At 40.5% G+C, this 14,643-nt stretch overlaps 1 protein-coding gene across 1 annotated transcript in view; it reads right to left on the bottom strand.

The window, feature by feature from the left end:
• SPATS2L (spermatogenesis associated serine rich 2 like) overlaps window positions 1–14,643 on the bottom strand; it is an 81,068-nt gene that overhangs the window by 10,671 nt on the left and 55,754 nt on the right. Inside the window, exons 7-8 of the mRNA XM_084264946.1 lie at window positions 11,296–11,496; window positions 10,758–10,893 (exon numbers count right to left, since the gene is read on the bottom strand). Coding sequence (XP_084121072.1) covers window positions 10,758–10,893; window positions 11,296–11,496 — 337 coding nt within the window. The remainder of the gene's footprint in view (window positions 1–10,757; window positions 10,894–11,295; window positions 11,497–14,643) is intronic.

Raw genomic sequence — 14,643 nt, 5'->3', positions numbered from 1 at the left:
CTTGGGTTTTGACAATCAACAGTGCCACCTTTAGGGGAGGAGAGGCTACTACCTTTACACTGCCTCCCGATAGTCAACAACAGGAGCAGAAGCAGGTTGGCTGATGGCAAGACAGTAAAACTGCGGCGCAACACATTTTTCTGGATCATGCATATAAACAAGACTAAAAGCATTGTTTTGGCTGCCAGGTCAGTTTAATATGACGAACACAGCAGAGGAAATAAAACAGCAGGGGGGTTACGGTACAGCAAATCGGTTAAGAGGCACACACTTCCAATGAAAGGACACGCTTCCAATGAAAGGACACGCTTCCAATATAAGGACACACTTTTTCCAGTTGGCCCTTAATGTTCTCCAGGCATAAGCGTTGAGCTTGGACTTTAAACAGGCAGGTGATGATTTCAACTTGCTAATCTAAATAGCGATAGCTTTTCAGAATTAATCGATTTTCAATTAACTTTTGTAACTACATGCTATAATAAACTCCCTTGGCTTTCACAGCAGGTGCCTGAAGTGAGTATTGCAAGTTTTCACCTAGTTTCTACCCTCTACAAGAAAGAGATTTTAATGATCTTTAGTACTTTGCCCTAAATTTTAAAATTCTACACGTTTTTCCTATTGCTGTCTCTATTACAGAAATGCCTCCACAGTGTACTAGACAGGTTAGATAAACATAAACCCTTGGGTAAGAAAAATATTTAAGCAACAAGCTCACAAGAGCAGAGCTCATCAGAACTGTGTTTTGTCCCAGTTCGTTCCATGACTGTCCTCCTGCCACTCCAGCAGATCCTTGCTAAGGTACTTGGCCCCTAACATGTTACTTTGATGCCAAATAAAAACACAAGGCCATAGCAATGCTGTATTTATTTATCATGTTTTTATAGTCAGATCTCAATTACAACTTTCCTGATGTTTTAGTACGGTCTCTGACAAACACTTCAGGAAAGTGTTTGGATGTTGCAATAGTAGAGGCCAGGACTCTGACGAATTTGATGGAGAACCACCACCTGAGTAGTTCCCCTGTAGCTACAAACTAAACACAGGGAAAACTAAAGACTAAACCAAGAGACACAGGGTTTGGTGCTTCTGTCAATATGAGACTAGATCATGCAGTAACTGAATTTCCTTTAACAGACAGATCTTCCAGGGCTTGCCTTTCTCAGAAGACAGTGCAGCTTTACTAACTTATACCAGCTGAGGACACGGACTCCAAATGGAAAGGACAGACTAATTCCCATCCAGAAGTGTACAGGCACATTTTTGCAGTTTGGAAATCACAAACTACCACATGTCCTGGAATAATGGGGGAAGTTAAACGTTTCTTCAGAAGTGCCACAGGCCAACCAGCACTAGGAAATGCTGTTTCTTCTCAGTTTGCATAAGGGTCAATTATTGAGAAAACAGAGTAGGAATTGATATGTTTTCTTTCTAGTCACACTGAGCATTTCAGTGCAAAACATTTTACTGCTTGGTAAAGTTATAAACAGGAAAATGACAGAGAGAAAGATGGAAAGCTGGATTGGGGGGGAGGAAGACAAGAGAGACAAAAGACAAATACAAAAGGAAAACAAAATGCTAACAGATACAGAAGAAGGAAGAACAAGAACACTACAGAAAAATCAATGGATCAAATCTTGTCTCTTGTTCCTGCTAAGATCCCACTGTTTTCTCACGAAGCTCAGAGAGCCACTTAAGCTGAAAAAACTTCTTAACTCATGAGAAGTTTAGCTGGTTTTAATGTATTTTCTGGAATAATGCCCAACTCAGCTTCAATAGGATGTTCATGACCATGCTGCTCAAAGCTTGGCTCAACAATGCCTCCTGGGAATGCATTTTCTTTCAATGCTTCTTACTGTCCACTTGATACCAAAATGTTATATCAAGCTGATACACTCCAGTGCACAATCTGCAGACGTCAGTGTGCCACAGGGAACTGGATATTGAGTGCTACAGAACCTTCTGCACACTCACATATCATCAGGTTTGGGCTCTAGCAGGGCAAGGAACAGAATGCAGTTCAGATCTAAAGACATCTCTGGGAAAACAAGCTGCTAATTCCTTCCTGTCTAGTTAAGCTGTTTCTCTTGGGTCTTCTATAGATATTAGGAACCAGGGTTAAAATCATAAACACGCTGCTTTAGCCGAGATTCTGGGAAGGTCATGATCTTGTCAGTTCTTTCTGATTACTCCCAGCACTAACATTCTACCAGGCTCCAGCAGTCCCTTCTCCTCCCCTCCAACATCAGCACTTGAGTGTGTTCCATTTGAGACTCCTGTGACAAATGTGCAACCTGGTCCAAATGCTTCTCTCTCCATATGTACCCAAATTGCCAGCCCATAGGAGCCCCTGCCATAGTAGCATTAGTCAGTTCTGATACAAATATTGATGTTTTTACAATACATTTTTAATATTCACTACAGCAAATATGGAAGCTCAAATTCTTTCTCCCCTTGACTATGCTCAAGGACAGATCTGAATGAACATTATTGTCCACGACTGATGCTGTAGCCAAAACAGAGTAACACAACTACCTCTTTGCCTTCTCTCTCTTTGCCACACCTCACTTGTAAAACAATCGATTCTCTTCTCTGAGTCCTCACGGTTTAAGGATCAGAGCCTGGGCACCAGACTCCAGTGATCAGCACTGCAGCACTGCTCACTGCAGGTGAACAGCTGTATTTTGGAGCACAGGATTCAGCACTGTTTGATTTTAAGAGCCAGATGAAATTTAGAGGTGAGGTTCAGGAAGGAGGCAATTCAGTTGAAGGAACACAACAAGGCAGAGGCTTAACATAGAGGATGTGCAAATCAGACCAGGACACAGGCAACGCTTGTGCAGTAGAGAGAAGAGAGAGCAAGCAACTCTCTGGGATTCACTTTGCTGAAGAAATTCTAAAGGCAAGAGCATAAGCATCCTATTCCTGGTCAAATGGGCAGTGCTTACGCCTTGGACTTATGCAGGCTGGCAGAACTGACACCAGTATACAAGGGCAAAAAAGCTGCAAACACTGAACTGCATTTAGTTGCCAGCACAGCAATGACAGGGCTAAATTATGCCGACAGCTGCCTCATTTCACAGTTTCGTACTCAGAACAAATTCAGAATTTGTTCTGACATTAGTGGAAACAAATTAATCTTCCTCTCGTTTACTACATGAAATTTAGTGCTTGCACAGTGAAAAAGAAAATATATTTTCAGTCAGCTGCAATACCTCAAAATCCCACTAAAATGATTAAAGTTATTAGTGCCTCTTCAGAAAAGCTGCTTCAGATTGCCAGGCTAGCTGATGTATAGCTTTACTGATGAAAATCACAAGGGTTCCAGATGACCAGAATCTTCTCTCGCCTTCTGCCTCTTCTATGCATTATGATAAACCTATTGTGCCTGAAGAGATGGGGAAATAAAAAGACCGAGCTGACAGGGAGGCAAACATGCTGACACAACTCACAAAGGTAAGCCACAGCTGCATGGCATAGAGGTTACTGTCAAGAGTGTAATTCAAATGAGTTCTTTCTAAACCCTGTTAAGCCTCCCAAAACACCAATTTTCTCCTTGAGGTGTTTACTAAGCTTCACTCTCCCCTGAACCAGCTTTGTGCATAGTTTGAGAATTAATGTCGATCTGGAGACTGAGGAAGACAGTCAGCTCTGGCATTTTGAACTGCTACAGCAGGGCTCTTCATCTGGAAGGGCAAGGAGCCATTTTTTCATGGGCATCCTCTGGGATTTCGTTCAGCAGGTGAGACAGAATTCTAGTCCTTTTTTCATGAGAGAATCAATTGTTGGACACTGATGGAGTTTGACAGCTTAGGCTTCAAAACAATACAACACACCATTCTCCAGGGATTTTGCTCTGTCAGGGGCTTTGAAACAGACCCCAGTAGCTCCTTAAAGTTGTGCTGACAAACTCCAGCAAGTTGGAGGGACATGAGTACACTTATAGCCTCTGGTATATCTGAGCTGAGATCACATGCAAATTCATGGGATAGTCCCGATGTGCCCAGTGTTGGTCTCTAAGGCTCATGCGTGATTTCATGTACACACATCCCTTCTTCTATGAACATCTCTGACTCACAGATGGGGTGAAAAGACAACTGATAAGACCCTCAAAGCCAATTATGCATTTCACAAAACGATTGCCCACCTCAATTCAAAAATCACAACTGTTCCCATCAAAATTTCAACACAAGGAACTAGAATGATGTGATGACAATGTAAATACGAAGCCCAATGCTCTGTAATTGGTGATTAAAAGCTTTATAGGATTACTGAGTCACCACACTGTTTTGTAATTGGTGAAATGATACTTCAAGTTTTCTTTATATTAATAAGCTGTAGAAAAGCTGTTATGTTGCATATTTTGCAATGTCTCAGTAAAGGATGATCTCCCACTATTAACTCAAAAGTATTTAAATTGTTCATGGTGCTTGAAGGCTGTTATTTGATCAGTGTATTAACACATGCACAGGGTTTATACAGCAAACAAGATTACATGAATTTTCATTCTTACCACAAATGCAGTTTGACAATAAGCAGATAACCAAAAGACAGAATAAATCAGTTTCACTGAAATCCTTCCCTCTGCAGTGTACCATCTGGTGAAAGTAAAATTGCCCAGAGGCTTTTACTTATTCAAGTTTATTTTATGTTGTTTTTTATCTACCTTCACCAATATTATTTTCTTGAGCAGTCAGAATGCACAGTGGAGTCTACTAAAGCCATCATAATTAAATGTGTATTTGCATTTTTAAGTTCTCTTTATAAAAAATTAGATATTTATTGCCTGAACATAAAAAACTTGTTTAAGCTGAAAACTGACACAGAGAACATTTTCCTGAAAGAACACTTTTAAGTTACACTTATTTAGAAATGATGACATCACCTGAGGATCTTGCAGTTTTAACAACTGAGAGTATGAATTGTACCATGGCTGCACATTTTTACATAAATTTGGAACCTGTTTCTTTCCCATCTGAGTCTCGGTTCTGGTCCAACTACCGAGGTGTCCGAGTATCTTACTGCTGTTACATGCCTGAACACACTCTGGCAAAGACAATGACTGTAGTCCCTGGTGCTGGGCACCTGCAAAGGAGACGTAGCTTTCCCAAAAGCATCTTGGAAAGTAGCCACAAAGAAAACAGGAATCTGTCTCTTTTGTCTATCACCTGCTGAATTTTTTTGGAGATTATTCCCTATATGTGTTTAATAAATTAGATTTCTCCTTAGTCTGACAACAGTAAGAACAGAGAGGATATATTCCCCTTCTATCCACAATGACATGCACAAAAGCAACACAGCCCCAAAAAGCACGTGTGCTTGTGTTTTACTGAGGATGACATGCAGCTATGAATGACTGGGAGGGAAGAAGGGAGATGCAAGGTCATGAAATATGAACAACAGGCAAAGAGACAGCATAATCCACTTTTGCATTTCACCACTGTAATTTATCTTCACAAGCTTAGTAAAAAATTATGGGAATGAAACAACTATCTGAATAGATAAAGTGTCCAGAAATGGGATATGATGTATCTCACTGACAACTCACTCCCCCAGTTTCACAAGCTCCTCTGTTCTCTCCACTAATACACAGCAAGGGCAATCCCAAACTGCTGGAGGACGTGAGAAGAGCACAAGCACAAGCCCCGCTCCTGGTACTGCAGCTCTGTGGGCAAGCAGCCAGTCTGAGGCCGGTGCTGTTGGATCAGGTCCTCCTGGCCCCCCCCACAGGCAGCAGGAACAGGGCCCAGGGTCTCCTAAAAAGCACTGGTCTTTGAAGGTACCTGTAACTCCAGCTGGGCCTGAGGAAACCTAAATGCCTGGGAGATGTTTTTTTCTTTCTCTGCACTGACAAGGTTATGAACTGGATTGTGTGACTGATGGGCAAATATCAGAACAAACTGCAAGAGGATTTGAAAATCTGTACTTTAGAGGCATAAGGACTACCAAAGGTCAGCTGGCAGACAGACACAGACAGAAAGCTAATGAGGACTGCCTGGAAATGCAGAGAGAAACAGCACAGGAACTCTGTTTAGTGTAAAGTAAGACCAGTCCTGGCCTTTCCAGCCATCTGCCCGTGCTCTAAACCACCACATTGCTAACACAGTCAGGCAGCTCCTCCACTGGTGCCACTGATTATGGGCTATGGGAAACAGAAAACAATCACCTTCACAGCTTCCCAAGTAGGCGTCCCAGAAAGGGGATGACTATTCACTCTCTGCTCTGCAACTGCGAGCACCAGCAGGGCTGCTCATGCACTGAGTTAGTACAGATGCAACTATGTTCTTTCAAACAACTTCTTCCCCCTTCAACCATTCCCCTGCTTTGACTTAGAAAACAACAGAAAATCTATTTTATCTTCCCTAAATATATAGTACAGGCTTCCTGGTTGTTCCCTCAATGTATTCTAAAATATTTCTAAATTATTAGTATTGTCAAACTCCATTTTCCCAGCATTATGTCAGAGTTAATTTTTTATCCATCTTATGGTGAAGTTTTCAAGTGCTTTTTGCTCACTCAAAAACCCAAAACAAAATCAACTGTGTGGGTTTTCATGCTCTTCATAAAGTACTAAGCATAGCAGCATGTTTCAGATGTGAGGAATAGAGGAGGCTTGCCTTTCTTTGGTCCAGTTTTGCATGCAGCATAATTAAATCTGGCTCTTACTATCTTCTACAGACAATTTTCCATTCGTGGCTGGACACAGACCATATGGCAAAGTAGCAGATGTTTCCTTTTAGCTCTCCATATGACTATGCAGATGCCCAACATGTGAAAATTATTTTCTGGCAAGAGGTGTTATATGTGGCTCCTTTTGTGCTTTAAACATTTCACTCCGATTTCCCGGGGACTTTTTTATCCCCAAGATGATTTTCAGTCTCTTGGTGGAAAAGTGAGACCACAATTACAGCACATGCACTCCCACCTTCACACCAGATGTCTCAAGCGTGCTCTAGCGGGAGGGGAGCTCACCTAGCTTTTCCGACCTTCACCCGCAACTCAAGCACTGTTTGCTACTCCTCTGTTCCTTGCCCTACACTACGGAGAGACATGGCTATGCTCTGACATGTTCTACATTCAGGTAGCATGTGGAGCAGCTAATGTTCTCACTCATACAACTGTACACCCTACACGCCTGGCAGCCATACACCAAAGCTGTATGCAATAAGGACAAATACCAGCTCAGGGAGTACTCTCAGAAAGATCTTCCTTATAACTTTCAGGTGCACATATGAGTCTTGAGAAACAGTGCCCTTGAGCTCGCTCTGCCCAGCACTCTCCTAGCCTTGGGGGAAGCAATGTCATCAAAAGCCCTGCAAAAGCAGAGGCAACAAGAGTGCTAGGTCATGACAGAAGCAGAATCCAAATGAGACTGCAAAGAACTTCACACAGAGCGGAGCAGAGTGCCGTGCCTGGTTCCGGCCATGACCTATAGAATGCTCTGGTGTCCTCTCGCATGAAAAGCGCTGTATAAAAGCAAGTCGCTATCACTTGTACTGAGCATGCAGAAAATTACTCCAGTGGGCAGGAACGCCTGTGAGGCTCTTTAAGAAAGTGAGCCCAATGCAATGTTTTTTTTAAATAATCATCTTTTCTGGGATTGTCTTTTGGCCCCATTTCATTACAAAGTTAAATCCAGAAGCAAGCACTGAATTCCACCCACCCCCAGCCCCAGCATTTATAGGTGTTCACAGCATATCGCTCCACAACACTTGGGTTTTTTAGATCACAGGAAGGTGGTATGAAGTGTTTCTTCAGACAGGTGATTTTTTAAATAGCAGCACAGTACTGACTGATCATGTTCAGGACTAACTTCCCTTCATTGGTTAGGTCAAGCTGTGAAATACTGAGCCAGATAGATACATGGACTTCCACTGGCACCAATCACCTGACAGTTTCTGCTGCTAAAGGGAAAAGTTCTTCTGAATCTTTCTGCTGAAGCTTTCAGGACATCTTAGGCCACGTGTGCTATTCATTTATCTCCATAATAAAGGTTTCATATGCTATCTGGATGTAAGAGGAAGATACATGATGTTGTCTTTGCACTTCATCCTTTCTGTGATTGGTAAAGTCATTATAAGATTAAAAAAGAAATATTAGAAAGTCCAAAAGATTACTGACTCTTGAAAAGCAGTTTTGATTCTGATTTTGATAGTAAAAGCAAAAATGACACAAAAGGGGCCTTTTATCCTACTGCCAAAGGAAGAAAAACAAACCCAAGAGAGAACAGAACATAGTATGTATTTCAGCATTCAGCTGCGAAACAAGATTAAAGCTTCTGACTTCATTTAGCTTCACTAAAACCACTTGGGTAGTGGCAGCTCTGTATAACAGGAACAGTTAAGCTCCCATCCAGGTTACAGTATTAACCCCATTCCAGTACTCCCTGCAGTCCTGACCAGAGACAGCACTTAGTTCTGTCCATCTGTCGTATATCTCAACCAGTCCCCACTCCAGCAGCAACAGGAAGAACAACTTGGAAAAAGCTTTGGAATCACTATCACAAAGAATACCAGGTATCACTGTCATGCCCTTGCTTCTGGTTACTCCATACCATTCTGGGAGCCCACTAGTGCTTTGATCAACTCTGAAGCAAGGAAATCACCCTGTAGGTTACACAGACTAAACCCCTTCAGCCCAGGCGTATGATCTGTATGAGGTCTGACACTATTATCACTGGTTCTGATGATTTCTCCTCAAATCCAGGGAATCTACAGAAGTTGTCAACAAGGTTTTGTAAACAAGGCACAAGATAGCTCTTCCCATCTTTTCCAGAGTTTAAAGCCACAAAGCCATATGTAATATCCCAAAATTGTTTTTCATTTATGGAAGGTGTTAAGTCATGCATTTTACTGTTTAAACCAATTTTCCTTCCGCTCATTTGCGGAGAAACCTGACTATTAGGCTTGTGAGCTGCCAAAAGCAATCTAGCCTGCACTGAGACTTCCATGAACATGTCCTGACATTACACTGTCCTTGTTGTAATGTTATGCTACATGCATGAAATTGCTTTGTGAGGCCTGAATATATTCAGAGCACAGATCTCACATTCTTGAGCTGGCTGTCTCCACTCCAATAATTTAGGCAGTGAGGCTGACAGGAGGTAAAATTAAGTGAAGCATGGTCAAAAATCTTCCAGGCTATTTTTCATCATTTTAAGTCCATTTGGATTTGCATACTTTTTGGGGGTCATTTTGTCTTTTCCCCATCAAACTCACCTAATTAAGTAACACATTTTAACAATAAGCAATACACTTTAGGATTTCTCAAGCTAAAACGCAAATACCTGAAAAATAAAGAATTTCAGTTCTGAATTTACTAATATAGCATCTGCCCAACATTTTTAGATCATGCTAGAGTTCTAAGCCTGTTCTATGACCACAGCAACTATAATTTAAAGACTGAATTGACTGTACATTAGACATGTAAGTGATATTGCATATTTTTGACATTGCTACAAAAAAGAGAGAACTATGAGTTTACTTGGAGAAAAGGTCAGACCCTTCTTTGCAGAAACCATAATCATTTTACACATTTTCTAAAAATGATATTGAAACACCTCTGAAAACTACCAAATAAAGGTGCAGGAGTTGATGAACTCTTCTTAATTTTTGTATACTAACAATATTATTACTGCATTTCAGTTTGGAAGCAGACATCATTACACTGGCCCCAGAGCACTTGTGACAGTAATATGGAGTTCAGTACGGCTGCTGATCACAGCTCATGCTCACTGGAATACAAAGTTCTCCCTGCTAGATTGTAAAGTAGAGCAGTGGCTTACTGCAACAGAATCTTCTACAAAATCAGCTCAGTAGTACTTGGACTTTGTGCCCAGAAAGTCCAGAGTTAAACTTCTGGCAATACTACAGCACTTTCATAATACATTTAGGATGCTCATAAAAATTCTGACAAATATTGTGGATGAATTAAGGGGGAACATTTTTTGTACTTTTCTGTAACCTGTAACCCAATCTTGTACATTTTAATATGATTGCTTCTGTTTACTGCAACACTGTATAATACACAGGCTTCATGTGGCATCCATGCTTAGCAAAAGGCTGAGCAAAGCTCAAACCAGACAATATTTTTCTATGACAAGTACATACAAAATATGAAAATTGCTATTGCAACAATTATTTCTGCTACAAATTTTCAAAGGACTTAGACATACATGCTGAAGATCAGGAATAACCAAAATTATCACGGAAAAAAATAGAAAAAAGGAAGATATGAAAGAATGAATTAGAGATGATAACTAGAAGCAATGTATGTGAAAGTTAGAATAAACTATAGGGGAATAAGAAGCAAAGGTTATGGGAAATGAAGAAACAGTAAAGGACTGTCTGCCAAAGGAGATAAGATCAAAGTAGTATAGAAAGAGAAATTTAAAGGCGGCAAAAAAGAGATTTCAGAACCCCCCCAATTCAGATTTTTGAAAAAAACTTTCATTTGCTCAGATATGCTGCCACTGAACTTGACAGAAAAGAATTAGGACAAGATGGATCACTTGGAAAAAACCCACAGTGAGATTGTTTTTTTCCAAAGAACAGTAGTTGTGCCCCCCTTTATGTACATATGCGAACATACACAAGCATGTATCACTTCCTGGTTAGTGAGGAGTCACTAAATGGCACTACATACTTCTTTTAGGAAACCAAATGCTGCAAGCAAACAGGGTGGTAAGTGACCCCTCCCCACCAATGCCAGCAGCCTGGTTAGCCCCACTTCTCTGGTGGTGCTGCTGATGGTTAACATACCAGCTGTGTAATTCTGCGAAAGCGGCTTTGATCTTCTTCACAGAATTATCCACTTCCTCTTTGATCATCATACGATACCTGGTTAGAGAAACTGTGCAACGCTGCAAGTCTTTTACTGATTTTTCAATGTTTGGCCCTAAAATAGAAAAGAAAAATTGTTAAAAAACCAAAAACAAGCTGGTTTTGGCTTTTCTGAATGGGAGGGCAAGAATTGTTCAACATATTATCTGCCCAGTTTAAGTGGTTATCCCACCAAAGTCCATAAAACCAACATTTCCATAGTTCTTCAGTGGTTCTCTTTAGTTTCTAAAAACATTTTCTCAAATTCATTCCCCAGATAAATGCTAGAAGAGCACTAGCAATTCAAATTGTTAATTTTAAATAGACCATAAATTGTTCTACTTGGTTTTGTTATGCTGAATGTGATTCTGCTCTCACTTTCTAACACATCTCTTCACGTATTTATTTTTCCTCCCCTCCCTTTGAGGCCTCAGCTGTCTGATCACCTCAGCATACAGCAACCAGGGATCCAATTTACCTCTTTTTTTGACTGAATCATCTGTCTTTGTTTCAAGCTGGGTTGTAGCATTGGATGATTTAACTGAGGAAGATTTTGACTTTGGCCTGCCTAGGTTACACTGGAGTTGAACTGAGGACTGAAGAGACTCATGCTGTTCTACAACATTCATAGTCTTTGGATTTAATTCCACAGATACTCTCTGGCGTTCTTGTTCTTTGTCTGCAAGCAAACATTAAGGTAGAAAATAGGGAGTTATAAGATTAAGATAGATATGAAGCCTTGTTGTTGAGTCTGAATGACTTTATACACTGAAAAAAAAGCAAGTTTGGTTTTGGGTTGGTTTTTTTTCCCCACTGACAAGCATTCTACAGAACCTTGGAAAGCAATGACAACACAAACAAAATGCTTTTGGTTATTAAACACCAGCCTGAATAAATCTGTGTTTTGGACTGAAAGAAAACCCCACTTTTTAAAAAAAAAAAAAATCAAACTCTTCTACACTGATATGAAAAAAATAACTCCTAATATAGAATGCATACTACTAATTAGCATTACAGAACAGACCTCGAGAAGAAGCCTGCTATGGGAAAGCATGAGACTTCCATCTTGACACACAAAACATTAATAATTTCTCAGTATCTTAAAAGCACTGATTAAACATTCCTACCTGAAACATTTGCCTTGCCTGACTACAGATTTCTATCAAAGGCAGCTGCTGAGGGGGACCAAGCAGGAAATGAAACTATGTCGAAGATGAGACTCCTGGGTTCAACAGCTTCAGAGGTATAAGCTAACTGCCTGAGCCTGTCTGGCTGCCACAAGGTGACCTAGTTTACTCTTTCCAAGATATCAGCATCAAAACAAAGGGACAAGCAGACATAGTGTCTATGAAAATAGACAGGTATGGCCAGCTATTACTGCCACTCTGAATTTTAGTTGAGGAAACGTGTATAGAAAATGACTTACTGCATTTTCCTAATTTTTGTACTCTGATAAATGAATGACAGTTCTGAAGATGCTCTTTATACATCACTTTATTCATCTGATGTTGTGAGGTGCCTGGAGGAAAGGGGCTTGTCAGATTAGCAGCTGGATTACAGCCTGTGGATTGGAATTGACACTGCTGGGATGAGGGATATCACCTGGACAGCTTCAGGATATAAACAAGTGACTTCTTTGTGCCCTGGCTGGGCACTAGGATGGATGTAAAGTACATCTTGGTATGTTTCCATAGCAATCACTTAACGCCAAATGAACAAGGAGAAAAATTCATGTCCACATTTCTAAAATAGCTTTTGTTTGTGGGCTTTAAAAGGCGAGTCTGCAAACCAAACAAGTATCTTACACAAAACTGTATATAAGAAAATAGCTGAAGTTTGAAGAAATCTGTGTATCTGTGAAAGCAAGAAACACCAGGTTTGTAGCACACTCAACATCTCAATCAAGAAGATTCAATGCAGATGTCAGTCTCGCACATAGCCAGGAACTCTGTTCTGAGATAAATGCCATTAACCTTGTGCAACCCTGGATGCATCTCTCACTAATGCGATAGCTTTGATTTAGAAAAATGTTCCTTCTGTTGTCAGTTGAGGTTGGCCTTGCTAAGTAACATCAACAGGTAGAGACAAGAGCTCTATCATCTAAACTATAGAGAAAGGCTGGGGCTAGTGTGTTCTGTCCCTAAAATCAAATCTTTTAAAATTTGTTGTTAAAGTGCAAAATTGTTATTTACTGCATTTAATTAACAGCTTTGGTATACTTCTGAAGACAAATGACAAACTGACAGATTTTTGCCTGAAGAAAGTTATCTAGAACAATGGTTACACTCTAAAAACCTCTATAATCTTTTGTTTGCCATACACTTTGACTGTTTCTTCCAAAATGACACACAGGCTACTTTGAAACTGGGCAGCAAGATGACCAACACAGCCTAGCAAACAATACTTTACTATGCTGCAACTCAACTTTCAAATCTGATTGAGGACAATCAACAAAAAGAGACTGAGAAAGTCTCCATCACATCTCCATAGGCTTGGGCCAGCTAAGAAACACGAACAAAATCTAGGGATAAAGTGTCTCTCAAACACTTCAAAGGTTTGGGTAACAGTAAACTGTTCAAGGGTTCGGCACCTGGTTGCTTGGAACTGCAGCACTTGTCTAATGTGTGTTAACGAGCAAGGATTACCAGCCCTGCCAGTAATGGCAGCAGCCCAAATAAACGTGCTTTGAAATATGCTCAGCTGATCTTCTAAAGGAGTGGTTTATTTTTTTGTAACAGCTGGCCATTCAAAACCTTTTAAATGAAGTGAGCATCAATGGATTCTTTGGCTGAAAGAAAAAACCTCCTTGATATACAAACAGGAAGTTTGAAGGATTCACTAAAAATTATCCTACATGAAAAACAATTTTTAAAAAATCTAAGAAAGAGAGCCACATCTGATTTGTATCAGGTGCTACCCAAGTCCCTGCAAAAGCAATAGCATGCCAAGGCAGACTAAATATCCTCTCAGTGCATTCACGCCCGTTCTCTAGATGCATATGTAGTTTTAAGTCCTTCAGACCCTGTGTTTTCAAGGACTCTAAGGAGTACAGTTGTAGGGTTTTTTTCTGGTCATAATGTTGAAGTATCTTATTTGCGGTGTTTTCCCCTTCAAGATATTAAGGGGAAGAGCTAATGCACTGACTCAGGCCTTCCATGACTAGGCAATTTGGCTTTCTAGAGGCTTGAAACCTATGCTTCACTTTATGTAGCAGGTCATGATTCCCTGTGGGAAACCCTCACACAAAAAAGCAACAACTAAAGACTTTTCAGAAAAAGGAAAGATGAAATAACAGCAAGAAATAAGTAGACCTGACCTAGAGTTACTAGGCATGTAATTTTCTAGCATAGGACATGTTACGGAGACCAGCTACACTGCATCCTCTCTTCCGGTCCTTGAAGTTCCTTCCAGGCAGCCAGGATTTTACAGCTGTCAAAGACCTAATGTCACAAACTGAGTTGACTTTACCAAAGCTTCAACCTCACGTTCCTTATGGGAAGGAAAGCACAAGAGACTGTCATCAGACACCTATGATCCTTCTAAGCTGTGAGCTGTATGAAGGTAATGGAGAAATGACGACAGTAGCATTAATTTGATAGGGAAGGAACCAAAACAAACAAGTTGGACAAGGACAAAACAAAGGGGATTACAATATGAGGGAGCAATATAAGCACTTTGGTCTCATCTCAGTGTTGCAAACTGCTTTAGAACAGTCTGTATGACTTGCTCAGAAACCACAAGGGTGCAGCTGCTGACCCCTGAAGGATCCTGAATGGCCTTCTTTTCTATTTAGTTCCATTAATTTCAGCAACATTTAACAATATGT

Source organism: Gallinula chloropus (assembly GCF_964237585.1).
Source record: "Gallinula chloropus genome assembly, chromosome: 5".
Lineage (NCBI taxonomy): Eukaryota > Metazoa > Chordata > Aves > Gruiformes > Rallidae > Gallinula > Gallinula chloropus.
Note: the sequence above shows the minus strand (reverse complement) of the source record. Positions and strands in the feature narration are given on the sequence as shown.